The sequence below is a fragment of the Chrysochloris asiatica genome, unplaced genomic scaffold (genome assembly GCF_000296735.1).
Source record: "Chrysochloris asiatica unplaced genomic scaffold, ChrAsi1.0 scaffold00014, whole genome shotgun sequence".
In the NCBI taxonomy this organism is placed as follows: Eukaryota; Metazoa; Chordata; class Mammalia; order Afrosoricida; family Chrysochloridae; genus Chrysochloris; species Chrysochloris asiatica.
Window position 1 is genome coordinate 3,615,687 of NW_006408532.1, and position 16,326 is coordinate 3,632,012.

Sequence of the window (16,326 nt, forward strand, 5' to 3'; positions counted from 1 at the left end):
ACTGAATGAAGCCCATCTCTGTATATTGGTCCTCAGTAATCTCCAGGATGTGCTGTTAAATAAAAAAAGGATGCAAAATAGTGTGTACAGTACGTTATCTTTAATCTAAAAAGAAGGAAGATAGGTATTAAGAATGTGCCTAGATGTTACTTTAAATACATGGATAAACCAAAAACTTTTAAAGAATAGGTGGAAAACAAAGTAGAAAAGACATGGAGGGATTAAAGCTAGATTTCTTTCACTTTATCCTATTTTATATGTATTTAACTTTGAAAACCATGTAAAAAATTTTATCTAATGATAAAAGAGAATTAAATGTAAAATATAATCTCCAAAATTAAAAGCAAAATTAAATAATGAACCAAATGTAATATTGAGTTGGCAGTTTAACTATACAGACAGGAATTATTTCAAGCAACTTTATTACACAGCAGTTGATACATTACCTAATGAGATATAGCTAAAGGACAAAAAATCTTCAACTGTTTTTAGCAATCATGTTGTTAGAAATGACAATGACACTTCTATTTTGGTAACAAGATTTTCAGTATGATAGAAAAGATACATAATGCAAAATTTAAAAAATTAACTAAAAACTGTACAATTGTGTATCGCTTAATGTTCACAATATGTTCTGTGAAATACAATATTCTGTGATTTGGACTTTGTACAGATACCATATTATATAAAGGCAGTCCCCAGATTACAAACAAGTTCTATTTTTAAGTCTGTCTTTCCGGCAAACTTGTACATAAATTATAAACAGGTACAGTTTGTATCTAATGTTGTTATTGTTAAGTGCTATTGAGTTGGTTCTGTCTCATAGCTATCCTGCAAAGGGTTTCCAAGGAGTGGCTGGTGAGCTTGAACAACCAACCTTATGGTTGGCAGTCCAGTGCTTATCCTACAGCCCCACACCAGGATCATTAGTCAAATATACATCTTACATATAGTACATATAGTATACCTTTCTATGCATAAAAAAAAAAAAAATTAAAGAAACACTTCTAGTTATACTGTTTAACTTAATGATACAGTATTATATACATGTACATATAATACCCTGGACATATAATATTTATAGATGTCAAGAAAATAGTTGCCATCTTACCTTGACAAAATAAACATCTATTCCTAAATCATTTTTATTTTATGTCACTACATACACCTCCTAGAATAAGTACAAAGGAAAGGAATCTCTTTATGATTAATTAGGGTAAATTCATTTAGGATGGGACATGAAGGAATAAGAAAGATATATGGGAGAACAAACAAGATGGCGGATCGGGTGGATGTGTAGCAAAGAGCTCCGCCAACAACAACACAGAATACCCAACCAAGCAGGCTCAGGGGATAGTCCCATAACTCTGAACCACATATAAAGGAATACTTAGAAGACTGGAAGGCTCACAGCTGGGAGAATTTGTGGCAGAAGCAAGAAATCTATTGCTTTCTGGTCCGGGACGCTCGCTGCTCCAGGAGCCGCCACCTTGGGTGAGACCACGTGGGGGAAGGATCGGAGTGGCCACAGACGCCTGGCAGAACTGCTGAGATAAAGGTGTGGACATTCTTTTCTTTTGGTATCTGTTCATTGGTCCCTTGCTGTCTGCGCACCTTCATTCTGGTGACTAGAGGGGTGCCTGAGCTAGTGGGCACCCCAGCCCCACCCTCAAGAGTGTTCTACCACGAATGCGCACAGATCTCCTTGAAATTTAAAGAGACAGTGTCCAATTAAAACCAAATGGCCACAGACGGCCCTGAACTGTTTCCAACTAGAAAAAAGGCCTGAACGGGGATTGTGGAGCGGGACAAGCAGACCGAATAGGAAACAGGCTGAAAATTAAATCCTAAATTACATCAAAACAACCAATAGTGGTATCCTGAAACTTCTCAGGAAGAAGAGTGAAAAGGGAAGCCCATTTCCTGATCACATCTACCTGGAGGCATTCAGAAAGCATAAAAAATAACAAAATACATATCCATCTAAGTATTAAGACCACAGATAACCCCTGAAGATGCCAAAAAAACAAAAGCAGATTACCATATTTGCGCATGTCCAGAAAAGAGATACAATGACTGAGGCAAATGAGCTGGAAGTAGACCTACACTCCATACTGGAAGATGGGCAGGCTTTGGAAATACCTGAGAAGAAATTCCTAAAAATAATTATAAAAGGTATCAAAACTGAATGGGTTTTTTTGTTTGTGTGTTTTTTAAAAAAAGCTAAAGTGGATAAAGAGAAATGCTTTTAACTGATGGAGGGGATTATAATCAATGTAATGAAACAAGTTATATGAATTGTTGAATGTGAAACTGATGATGTGCCCTGTAAACTTTCACTCAATCCACAATAAAAACCTTAAATTAAAAAAGAAAGATAAATGGGACTATTGGATAAAAACATAAAAAACGCAAAACAAGATAAAGCAACTTGAGAATAAGGTTTGGACATAAATGGACTATTAACAGGTCATGTGATAAGTGTATGCTAACTTAATAGAAACTGCCAAACAAGTCTCCATAGTGGTTCATGTCCATTAGTAGTAATATGTAAGAGTTCCAGTTCTTTAACATACTCATCACTTGGTATTGTCTTTTATATTAATTATAATGTTTTGATGTGTGTTACAAAGTAGTACCTGTTTGTTTGTAGGGACCATTGTATGACCACAAAACTATAAGCAATCAGATATTGCACAAATATATAACGTGGAACACGAATGTAATCATGAATTTGAATTATCAGCATGTATCACAATGTATTTTCTCTTCTAAAAAAAATGTTATTAAGTAAAACCAAACAAAAACAAGAAACCATTTCTACTGAAAAAAAAAGCCAAGAAACTAAACACAACAAGCCAAAGTACCCCAAGCACTCATGACTGTGGTCTCTTCAAACCATTTATCAATAAAAGCAAGAAGAACGCCTTGGAAAATAGCTGATTCCACATTCGGGGCAGGATATGTATAAGATGGTAGTCCTGGTATGGCACTGTGGGTTAATGCACCAGACTGAAAAGCCATTTGAATTGAAAGTTTGGAGGTTCAAGCTCACTAGCTGCTCCTTGAAAACCCTATACAGGTTCGCTATGGGTTGGAACCAACTCTACAGCATTTAACAACAACATGTATAAGATGAGCCTGGAACATTCCGTCACACAGGAGAGAGTAAGAAAGCCATAAAAGACAACTGAATTATGTAAAAAAGAACTTAGAAGTCATTATGAAGCAACTCACTATACAAAGAAGGGACAATTTTCATATTTAAAAAAAAATTTAATCAACTGAAAAAATACCAACTATATTTTAAAAACCCCATATGCTCATAACAATACAAAGGAAAAACTAATCCTCAATAGTCATCTACATATAAACAACAACAAAACACAAATCCCACTGACATTAAGTCAATTTCAACTCACAGCAACTCATAAAGAGCATCCAAAACAGTACCTCTATGGGAGTGTAGTCTCAACTTTTTCCCGTGGAGCTGCTGGTGGATTTGAACGGCCAGACTTTTGGTTAGCAGCCCAAAGAACCAAGGATTTACCCTACCTTTGTTATGAGAACTATATCTACAGATACCCAAGTAATAGGTGAGGGAAACCTTGTCTTTATCTGAAAAACAAGTTAACAAATTAAGATGGGTTAATAAAATTAGAGCATCACTATTATGCAACTCCTACTGAAATTATGCAATGTGGGTAGTAAAAATGGCTACACGCTTGACTATCAACCAAAAGGCTGGCAGTTCAAATGCACCCAGAGGCACCTCTAAAGACAAGTTTGGCACTCTATTTCTGAAAGGTAACAGCCTTGAAAACCCTATGGAGCAGTTCTACTCGGCACAAAGGAGATCACCAGAGTCAGAGTCAGAAATGACCCAACAGGCAGCAGCAGCAGCAGCAGCAAAAATACTCATAAATGGCCACTGAGACATAAGGTGAAAAGTTGGTGGGTAACATTAATAGCAAGATCAAAATGACAACACTTGACTCTATCATCAACCTTAACATCAAAAAGAAAAACAAAATACTTTCTGACACGGTTCTATAGGAAGTAATGAAAAAATTTGGGTAATAGCTGGTTACATAGAAACTCATCATATACAAAATATTCTTACCTATAATCAAACTTCAATCTGAGCAAGTTTCTAGATCTTACTACCAGTTTACAGGAAATACAGGAAGATAAAGAAGCATGTTAAAATGAGAACATGAAATGTGATTAGCAAAATCTAAAATGTAGGACGCTCTAGAGGACAAATGACTAAATTTCATCAACAAATTATAAGGGAAAAAAAGTAAAAGGGAACGTAAATATTAAAAAGGAAATGAGACACCAATCAAAAGTAATATATGTACTTCAGATCCAGATGTGAACAAATCAACTAAAAAGAAATGTTTTTTAAAGAGGAGTTTTATACAATCAGGAAAATAAGTTTTGTTAATTTTTTAGACAGTAATAGTAATGATGTTTTACTTGAAAAAAGAGGAAAAACACGTAAGTATTTAGAGATGAAATTATATGACATCTGCAATTGACTTAAAAATATTCTGGAGGTAGTAAATAAATGTTTAGAATAAGACTGGTCATATGGTGACAATTACTGAAGCTAGATGATGGGTGAATGTAGCCTCACTATGCCATTTTATTTTTGTATAATTTTGGAATTTTCTACAATAAAAAGTTGTTTTAAAGAAAATTTAATCTGGAAAAAAAGTATCACAAAAGTAAATCTCTGATGTAATCACCTCTTACATAGTAAAACTCAAATTCCATGTAAGACCCTTCAAGTTCAGCTCTCCCATTACTTTTTTGACTCCACTTTGTCCCTTACTCATTCATCCTTCTTACTGCTTGATTGATTCTAGACCACAGAAATAGAAAAATAGTTAAGGGGAGAGAGGAACAAAGAACTAGAGGAGACAGCAGATGGACAAAAAAAAAAAAAAAAGCAGAGATAAGATGGGGAGCACATCATGAGAGCCCTCCACCTAGTTATAAGCTATTTAAGGCATAGCATAGCTGTACTTCATGCTTTATGAAGTCCCTTCATGCTGCTTTCTATTATTTATAACAGAAGAAGTCTGAACCAATATAATGGTTGGAAGTCCCCAACTAACACAAGACTTAAAACAATTTATCAGGCTTATGAGAAAGTATAAGCTATAGCATTCAGAAAGATGGGAATGCTTATTAGAACTAATATGGGATCAATGTGTGGCTGGATTCAAAATGAGTATTTTTTTAACTTTTTTTTTGCTTAGGGTTTTTTTTTTTGTACAAAAAGGCAATTTGAAAGTTATGGGGAAGAAGATACTCTTTACGATGGCAAAACATAAAACATCTAGAAATAACCTTAATGAGAAATGTAAAACTGTAGGATATGGAAACAACTTCAAAACTTTATGTACTATTTTTGTGTATAATATGTACACACATCAAAAAAAATCTTATAAAATATGGTTAGAATATTATTAAAAAATATACATACCTACACAGATAAATAGAACTAAGAATGAATACATCAAAATGTTAACAACAGCAATTACCTCTGGGATTATTGATAGTTTATTTTAATTTTATACTTTTAAGACTTTCTACAATAATTTCTCCCTTTTTTTCAATAGAGCTTTTAGCAACTTCCCTGAATGCTGGCCATGACCGAGAAGCAAGGGAATAGACTTCTCAATGCCCAAAGCTCCAGGAGCAGTTCCTCTCTGCCTACAGGCCTGAAAGAGAGTAGAGTCTAGTGGAAAGACTACATAGAGGTTTTGGGATAAGTCTGTTCAGAAGAGCCCTGCCTTTGCCATTTACTACTTGTGGATAATTGGGGAAGTGACTTTGAGTCACTTTAGTTCCAGTTTTTTTCAAGTGCAACACAGAGACATTGAAAACCAATTTGCTAAAATTGAATAAAGTCTTATGTGGTTGGCATAATATAGTAGTGGTCCCCAGAGCTAGTTACACATCAGAATCACTGAGGACTTTTGAAAAATAGAGATTTCTGAACCATATCTCATTGTACTAAATCAAGAATTCCACAGGCAGGGGATACAAATTTAAACTGAATGTCACTAAAACATGTACCTTTGGATGCATTTATAATTTTTATACAGAAGTAAGCAAAAACAAAAAAACTCAGGAATACTCATTAGTAATTGACATAAACAACACTATTGAGTCATTTAATTTCTTGGGTAGAAAGTCCTGCCTTCCAATTAGACTGCAAACTTCTTGAAGACATGACTATGTGTGTTAATCACCTAGCATCCAAAGATTATTCACACAGGAGTTATGGGATAAATCTGCTAAATAAATTAATTAATAAAGGCAATAACTAATTATGTAAATAAAAAAACACCAACAACATTTTATAACAATGAAATTGAAATACTGGGACCTTGATAGAACATTATTCCTGACAAAGCTAACTTCTAATAAAACCATCACATGTATCCAAGTAGTTTTAGTTACAGAAATACTAAAAGAATCTTACTTCCAGGTACCTAATTTATCATATGGTTGCATGATATATGGATAAATAAAGGTTTATAAGGAACTTCAGGATATGGACCCAATGGCCTCTAAAATTCCTCCAGCTTCTCTATGAGTAAGTTGCATTTACACTCTGTCATAAATGATGGATTGCATTTAGACAGAATAATTATGAAAGAATATTCTAGGGAAGGTAGTCATATTTATGATGATTCTTCCAGCAGGGAATGAAATAAGACAAAGATAAGCAAAACAGCTGAGAAGATTTTATTGTTGTTAGATGCTATCAACTCAGCCCTGGCTCATGGAGATCTCAAGCACAACAGAATAAAAAACCGCCTAGTCCTATGCTGTGAAGAGAATTTCAGCAAAACATAAAAGCAGAAAAAGATTGAGGGTATTAATAAGTGGTTATTATCCAAAATTCCTGATTAATATCAAAAGGATTTTGTGGTGTAGTGAATTATTTAATATGTCTCTTCTAGCCACACTCTTTGCAAACTCTCACCAAACAACATTTTGCCCTGATAATTCTGGGTAAGAGAAGGTGTGAGAAAAATTTGACAGGATTATATAATTCAGTTGTGAGTAGCTAACAGGGTTAACTGTGATTGTAAAACCCGGAACTCTAGTGTGTATAAAATGAACCATCTCAGAAGCAGCAATGGGGGATTTCACCACCATCAAAGAAAAACCAGGAGTGGAGCATGTCCTTTGAGCCCCAAGACTCCTGTTTACTGAACTCATGAACCCAGAGATAGAATGTTGTGATATCAGAGAAGCAGGAAAGCAACAGCAGCAAACCAAGAGTCAAAGTACAAGATGGGGCAGTGGGCATCCCAGCCCACAGAGCAAGTACAGCTGAGTGACTTTTAAGGCTTGCTGAAACAATACGGTGCATCCAGGCACTTAATTAGTGGGGTGGGGTGCTAGGTTTGCTGACCCAAGGAGCTGGGTCAGGCTGACACTTAATGGTTCAGTGGTACATCCTGTGGGCATTTGTCAGCAGCCCTAAAAGAGCCAGGTGAAGAAAGGCCTTCCTGTGGGCACAGCTGAGCAGAAGCAGTCCTGATTAGAACTGTGCACTGAGCATTTCTGACCATGATCTGTAACCTGGCAATTTCCCTAATAAAGCCCATAACTGTGATTATGGTGTCTGAGTTTTGTGTGACCAGTGCAATGAATTAATGAACCCAACTGAGTTGAGTACTGTGGGTAAATGGTTTGGTGTCTTTTTGTTTCAGATTTGGCCATGCCATTTCTTGCCAAAAGAGTGCTTTATAGAGATGAGTAAAAACAGAATAGCTGCTGAATTTGTAAGCACATGCTTAATGGATTCCTGACTCCACTATATCATATTTTATAGGATATCCTAGTGACAAGCTATGGTTTAACAGTCTAATGGAGAGTTAAAAAACATTCCTTCGTGCACTGATGAGGTTCATTTTAACCATAAGAAATTATCATGGGGCTGACTGTTGGTCTGGTTAAAATCAGAGTTCAACATTTCAAAGTATGGATAAACATGATAGGGTACTTCTCTAGAAAAGAGATCACAGGGTCCATTATTGAAATCTGCGAGGAAGAGAGGAAAGGAAACTGAGGGAGAGAGAAGTATGTACATACATATATAATGGATAGTGTAGTTACACATGAAAGCATAATGGGGACTATTTTGTTTCTTCAACATAATATGAAACTGAATAGAAGTTAAAGCGGATTAGACTTAAAAGAATGTGTACAGGAAGAGCAAATTTTTAAAAACCCTCTTCTCTGTTATGTGCCATTGAGTGGTTCCAACGCATTCTGAGGTTATAATTCAAACTCATCTTTCTCTGCTGGAGCAGCTGGTGGGTTTGAACTGTTGACCTTGCAGCTAGCAGCAAAATGCATAAATTGCTATGCTACTAGGGCTCCTCTTCTCTAATGTTGGTGGTTGTATACCACCAAGTCAGTGCCACTCATAGCGACTTTGTATATGGTTTCTGAGGCTGTAAATCTTTAGAGAAGCAGAAAGCTTCATCTTTTTTCCCATGGAGCAACTGGGAGATTTGAACTGCTGATCTTGCAGTTAGTGGACCAGCTGGTAATTGACTATGCTAACAAGGCTCCTTTATTCTCTAATTGTTAAGTGCTGTTGAGTCGTTTCCAACTCATAGCAAGCCTGTATAGAGAGTTTCTATGGAGTAGTCCAGTGTTGATCCTACAGTGCTACAAACCATTACTCCTTCTCTAATGTTGTTGTTGTTAAGTGCTATTGAGTAGGTGCTGATACATAGCGACCCTGTATAGGGTTTCCGAGGAATGGCTAGTGAACTTGAACCATCAACTTTGTGGTTCAAACTGACTTTGCAGTCCAGCACATTAACCCACATAGTAGTATCAAAATTAAAGTAGAAAAACTCACATTATCATTGTTGTATGCCATTAAATCATAGAGACCCTGTAGGACACAGCAGAATTGCCCCCATAGCATTTCCTAGACTATAAATCTTTACAGAAGCAGACAGTCAGGTCTGTTGTATCTCAAAGCCGCAGTGCACTTAGCCATTGCACCACATGGGCTCCCTGTAAAAGGGACACATGCAGTTATATCTGGGATGCTCTACTCACAATAGGCTATTAATAAGAACCTCATTAATATGTAAAGAAATTTGAAGAAAATAGGATAAATAATATAAAGCTTTTTAAGTGTGAGCTAAATACAAGAGGAAGTATCAATTAGATCAACAGGACAGGCTAGTGAGGTTTTCTTTAAATATCAAGGACAAAACAAAAGATACTCAAGGAAATCTACAATTAATCATAGGTATAAGATACAAGAAAAAGAAAGAAAAGAACGGGATTTCTGGTTCTACATAATCATTATTTAGATGTAGTCATTAAGAAAACCACACTTATTGAGGATATTTGGGTCTACAATCATAGCAAGAGAAAGCAAAATAACTGTGTACAATGTGGTTTAGAGCAAAAGCTTGGTCTTTAGATGCAGAGCTAGATCCAGAAAGTGGCACTACCACTTCCTCTCAGTGTTAAACAGCAAGTTAATGGAATCTCTATGAGTCTGTTTCATCATCTATAAACAATACCCATCTCTTGCAGAATTGTTGTACTACAGATAATTCATCTAAACTGCCTACTCTAGCACTAGGCTGGTGCTGCTGTTAATATAAAAGTTAATATGGAGGGGCTTCAAAACTTCATGGAAAAATGAAATGAAACATAAAGGAATTTTTCCTCAAACTTGTTGAAGCTATCTTATATTGTTAGTTGTATAATTATCATGCTGTGATAGGACTTAAGTCAGTAAATATTTATTGGGCATCTATTATGCCCTGGTACAGTGCTGTAGGATAAACAATAGACTGCTAACCATAAAGTTGGTGGTTCAAATCCATGAGCTACTCCTTGGAAACCCTATACAGGATCGCTATTAGTTAGAACCAACTTGATGCCACTTAACAACATTACATGCCAAGGTGGTTCTACAAAGTGCTAGGAAATCATGGAAGACACACTGAAGGCATTTCTTTTCAAGGTAAAATAAAGTCTAAGAAAAATAATATAAACCAATATAAAATGTTTTAACAGCATTTTACTTCTTTTGAACGGTTTAAAAATGTTTTCTCTTCTTGTGAGACAGAAGCTTTGAAAATACACAATATGCCCAACCTCGATACACATACTGCAAACTCGAATTATCAGCAACATAATAGTTTTAAAACTAGATATTAGGGGCACTAATGAGACAAGAAAAAATCTAGATTGGAATGCGAGGAGCAATCTATCACCCCAAGGCCCATCTAAATCAAAGTGTACTCCTTGGCTCTAAGATAAAGGTATTGGTATCACAGTTTGTACAAAATGTGATCTCCACATTCCATCTCTATGCCCTAGAGCAATGTGAGGTGAAAACAGCAAGACCTAAAGAACATACAGCTTGAGAGGGCCAAAGTACCCAAGTGAAAGAGTTTAAAGCTCAAACACAAGAGACAGTTACTCAAAGAATTTAAAAGAATCAGTTAAAAAAACTAAAGCCCTTATAATATAAACTGAATATATAAATCTCAAATTAACAATTATTTCCATTTACCTGATTGTTTAGAATTTCTTTCTTTCCACTGAATATTTTTGCATTTGATCTGGTTTTGTCTCTCTTTTCGGAGTCGTTCTAATCTTTGAGCTTTAAAAGAAATATTATAACTATAAGTTTGTCAATGAAAGTTTACTATAAACAGTGACATAATTAACTACCTTTATATGAATAAAGATGTTTTATATTGCATATGTAAGAAAAAAGTCATAAAATTTTAAAGGTGGCACCCCTGAAAAGCAAATACCAACAAAAACATGAAAATATTCTTGATTTATAATTGAAATTAGAGGATATAAAACATTAATAGAGATCATAAAGATAGTATTAACATGGAAGAGAATAATAAAATGTGAAAACTTGTGTGATTAATATGACATTTCATTATATAAATCATTAATAACGGTCTTAAAGGAATTTTAATGCACAAATGAACTGAAGTGAATATTACATTACAGGAATAAAATTACTGTTATGAATTACTCTATCCGTTTCAAAAATTAAAGATAAATGAACTCAGACTAGACTATTAAAGTTTTAAATATAAAATCCTTTATCTAAAAATCATGAAAATTATAAAATGTCAAAGCTATATAAATTAGCATAGCTTTTCTTCAGTGGGTTGAAACAGTTTATAGGTAGTAAAATAAATGATTTGTATCTTTGTAACATTAGTCAAATCTTAAAAAGAACAATTTTTCTTTCACAAAATTTTTAGATATGCTGAAGGGATGAAGAAGTAAATTCTTCGGCAACTACAACACCCAGGTATCTCAATTAATTATACATTTAAGGAATACCTAAAGAAATTCCAACAATAGTCACCTAAAATTATGTATTTGTGATTATAATACCACTGGCTGATCAACCTTCAAAAGTCAATGAGATGATCCTTTAAAAAAATAATGTCTGGCATATATTGATATGCAATACTTGTGAATACTGAGACCACCATGGAAAAAGTCACAATTGATGCTACTTCTTGAAATTAGTATTCTCTTATTTTGGCTTCCTACTTAGGCACAATGCTTTAAAAAGGGGGAAGGGGAGAGAATAAAGGCCCATATTTCCCTTTCAACCACTTTCTAGATAGAAAATTATGCATTTCTGCCTTCCTTGGTACTACGGTAGGGAAACACTAAAACTAATTTTGCCAGAAATTTCAACAATGCTGGTAAAAGTATTCTGACAATGTCACTATATCTAACCAAATTCCATTGAAGAAAAATACATTCAATTGCAATTAATAAATGTGAAGGGTACAGCCAAAATAATATAATCATAAACCTCTCAATTTAGCAGCATTCTCCTACTAAAATCCATTCAACTTGTCATATAAGATATAATCTCAATAACTTGCAAGGAAGTCAGTTTTAACTAGAGAACTGAGAGTCAATGGTTCTAAACTGTATTCAAACTATCACTCAAATCCCATTTTGATAAAAGTTCCTTTAGATACCAGGAAATTATGCTCATCATGAGAGCAAATTATTCTTTGTGGATGTCAACGACTGCTGAAATCTGAACAAACTTAAATATGACTTTCAGTGTAATCATATCCAACTCTAACTACAATACTCCTTTTCCTTTCTGTACATTTTACATTTGGACTATAAAAATAAACATTTATATATTTTTAATGTTGTACTATGCCTCCTCTGCTATTACCTTTCCTGGAAGTTAGCAGGATATTGCTGTTGGTAAGGAGGTTATACTTTGCGATTATCTAAAAAAAATTAAAAATTATCTCCTAGAATACCCTATCATATTTGAACTACTGTAATATTTATTTAAAATATTCATCTAAATTCAGGACTTGGTTCACTACATTCCCTTTATAAGCACTCCAAAAAATATAAACTGAAAAATGAGCAGTGATAACCATTTAAAAGGTAATGAAAAAAATGTACCAAAGTTGAGCCTTTTTAAACTACAAAAATCACAATGTGTTGACCAATTTAATTATCAAAAAAAAAACAAAAAAGAGAGGCACCTTTTCTAAGTACACACCCAATTTAGAAATATTCAGCTATACCATCCCCACTCCCTCAAATTCTCCAGGGGCAAGAACTGTGTCAGACAGCAGTCTATAATCCTTGGCTAATCAGTTCTCTATATTAAATGTTAACCTGAAATCTTCCTCTAGCTTAAATCTACTGGAACTGCTACTCTTTAAAGACATGCAAAACAATTATGCTTCCCTTTCTATATGATGAATTTTTAGAAACAGAACATCTAACATGTCTCCTGTAGTCAACTTCTGCTTCTTCTGTCTACTTCAGAATAACATAACTCCAGAGCCCCTTCTCCATTCACAGTTGAGATGAAGATGTTGCTCAAACTCAGTCTGACACATGGTCATGTCATGTCTATCCCTATTAATACACACAATCTTCCTCATTAAACCTTTCCCAACATTATGCATTATTTTATAAAGGTTGTTTACTGATTTAAAGCTCAGAAAACATGACTAAAAGGCAATTGTTTACCTGTGTTTGAGCGTCTTCTAATACCAAAGTCCCAACTTGAGGTAATATCAACTGACTGGGCATATACATAGCCCTGAGTTTCACCATTGCTTCCCTGAATTTCTGACCCATTGTCTCCAGGCATGGAAGGAGGATGAATCTTCTCTAGGTCAACATCATGATCAATGAGAACCATCTCACACATTCCCGTGTCATCACTGGTCACATGTGACTGTAGAATATGAGCTAGAATAATAGTTGGATTGTCCAAGAAGGCCATCCTTTCTGTGGGCCAATTTCTTTTAAAAGGCTATTTTCTTCTCTTCATATTGTTTCACAGGCTCACCTACCTAGAAACATGATGTACACAGCAATATTTAAGAATAAAGCAAAAAAAAAAAAAAAAGAATCATTTTTCAAACAACTTCAATGTCATAAAGTGCTACCTTAAAATCAACATTTATCCCTGTATTTGTGAGCTTAGAAGAATTATGTCAATGTTTAAAGGAAATCCTTATAAGCACTAGGAACTACAATTCCAGTGAAATAGACTGCCATGGAACCAGAGGTTTGCTCTCTTACGAAACAAATATACTAACTCCTTTGCCAGGCTACTCAATACATACATAACTACTGATAAAATAATAAAATAATAAATCCTTTCTTTCTGGCTTCATTCCTGTGTAGTCTTATTACTTTTAAGGTCATGAGGGAACAAGTTGTATTTTCTACAAATGTTGTGTTAGAAGTATAAAAAGGCACAGACAATACTTTCTGAGTTCCTAGGGACTTTATAAGAAAGAACTTACCACCAAAATAATTTTTCTCAACAAGCATATTATTTTCATTTCTTCTGATTTAAAATAGTATTGTACTTTCAAATTAGGCTGCTACAAAATTGATTTATTTTAGAACAGCTTACTAAATCCTATTAAAACTGTAACGATGTGTCTTTCTGGGAACAGGATGGTACCTAAACAACTAAATGGTAATACTTGGCAATGAAAACATTACAGAATAGTGATTAGGAACGTAGGCCTAGAGGATGATATGGGTTCAAATTCTGACCCTGTCACTATGTTAACTAGATTGATAAAAATATTCAACCTCTTTGAGTGTGTATTCTCTTTCCTTTAATAAAATGGGGTTCAAAGAATGAGAAAAAATTAATTATATATGATGTAATTCAGGTACTGCTCAATTAAACAACTGGTGGACAAAAGTTGTTGCAAGTACCATTAAGTCGGTTCAAACTCATAGCAACTATGTCAGGGTTTCCAAAGAGTTGCTAATGAATTTGAATTGCCAACCTTGCGAATCAAACAGAACTTGTGATCCAGTGCTTATCCTACAGCACTACAAATAAATGATTGTTGTTGTTGTTGTTAGGTGCCATCAAGTCAGTATCGACTCATAGTGACCCTGATCAAACAGAATGAAACACTGCCTGGCCTTTGCCAACCTCACAGTTGTTGCTAGGTTTGAGTCCACTGCTGCGGCCACTGTGCCAATCCATCTAGTTGGGGTCTTCCTCCTTTTCTTTGACCTTTCACCTTACCAAACATGATATCCTTCTCCAGTGACTGGTCCCTCCTGACAGTTTGTCCAAAGTAGGAGACACGAAATTTGGCCATCCTGATCATTCTGGCTGCACTTCTTCCAACACAGACTGGCTTGTTAAATAAGTAGTTGGTTATTGTTGTTTTTGAGTGCTGTCGAGTCAGTTCTTACTCATAGTGACCATGTATAGAGTTTCCAAGGAGAGGTTAGTGAGCTTGAACTGCCAACCTTGCATTTCAAACTGACCTTGCAGTCCAGCACATGACCCACAGTGTCACACCAGGACTCCAAATAAATGGGGGTACTGGTAGTTGTTATGTGCCGTGGAGTCAGCTCCCACTCATAGCGACCTTGCATAGGGTTTCCGAGGCTAAAAACCTTTATGGAAGCAAACAGCCTCATCTTTCTCCTGTGGGACTACTGGTGGTTTGGAACTGCTCACTATGGGGTGAGCAGCCTGACTCTTAACTACTATGCTACAAATAAATGGTAACTGTTATTAATAATAATAATGACAATGGTAAGAATATCATTACCAATTACAGTTTTCAATTCCTGCGCAAAGGAATCTTAAAATGTATCAGTATGTCATCTTTCTTTTAGTATTTTCACAATATGTGAAACAATTCAGTGTTTCCTTTATGACAGAACCTCTATAGGGCTTCTGGGTCACCGGATTGCTCCTCAAAAACCATTAAAAAAATGCAAGGATTGTGAAAACTAAATTGAATATGTTCCTAGGATAGTTTAAGAAGGTATTTACTTTTAGAGAGACTTGATAGCATAGTGGTTACGAATTGGGCTGCGAACCTTAAGGTCAGCAGTTCGAAACTACCAGCAGCTCCGTGGGGGAAAGATGAGGCTTTCTGCTCCCATAAAGATTTACAGCCTTGGAATCCCTGTATAGGGTCTCTATGAGTCGGAAGCAAAACAATAAGATCAGGATGTCTACCTGTGCTTTACTGACTACTCAAAGGCTTTGGATTGTGTGGATCATGACAAGCTATGGACAACACTGCAAAGTATGAGTATTCCGGAACACTTAATAGTGCTCATGAGGAATCTGTACATGGACCAAGAGGCAGTTGTTCAAACAGCACATGGATACAGTAAATGGTTTAAAATTAAGAAATGTGTGCGACAAGGCTGTATTCTTTCACCCTACTTATTCAACCTGTATGCTTAGCAAATAATCTGAGAAGCTGGGTTATATGAATAAAAATGTGACATCAGGATTGGAGGAAGACTCATAAACAACCTGAGATATGCAGATGATACAACCTTGCCTGTTGAAAGTGAAGAGGACTGAAAACTCGACAGACACAGAAGAACTAAACAACACAATCAGCCAACTGGACCTCATAGATGTGTACAGAGCATTCAACCCAACAACAGCACAATACACTTTCTTTTCCAATGCAACATAACTTAAAAGCATCAATTCTTCTACAGTCTTCCTTATTTACTGTCCAGCTTTCGCATGCATATGAGGTTATAGAAAATACCATGGCTTGGGGCGGAGCGCACCTTAGTCCTCAAGCTGACATATTTCCTCTTCAACACTTTAAAAAGATCTTGTGCAGCAGATTTGCCTGAAGCAATACGTCCTTTGATTTCTTGACTGCTGCTTCCATGAGTGTTGATAGTTGATCCAAGAAGAATGAAGTCCTTGACAACTTCAATCTTTTCTCCATTGATAAGAAT

The 16,326-nt window shown here is 35.4% G+C and overlaps 1 protein-coding gene across 5 annotated transcripts in view; it reads right to left on the minus strand.

Annotated features, from left to right (window-relative positions):
* Positions 1 to 16,326, minus strand: part of MAPKAP1 (mitogen-activated protein kinase associated protein 1) — a 432,218-nt gene that overhangs the window by 350,785 nt on the left and 65,107 nt on the right. For 4 of the 5 annotated variants that reach the window (XM_006834768.1, XM_006834767.1, XM_006834769.1 and 1 more), the window contains 2 exons: positions 13,084 to 13,412; positions 10,595 to 10,684 (listed from right to left, as the gene is read on the minus strand). In XM_006834768.1, the coding sequence (XP_006834831.1) occupies positions 10,595 to 10,684; positions 13,084 to 13,342 (349 nt within the window). In that variant the 5' untranslated portion in view covers positions 13,343 to 13,412. Of the gene's footprint in view, positions 1 to 10,594; positions 10,685 to 13,083; positions 13,413 to 16,326 lie in introns of those variants that run through there. The other variant, XM_006834770.1, reaches the window with a different exon arrangement.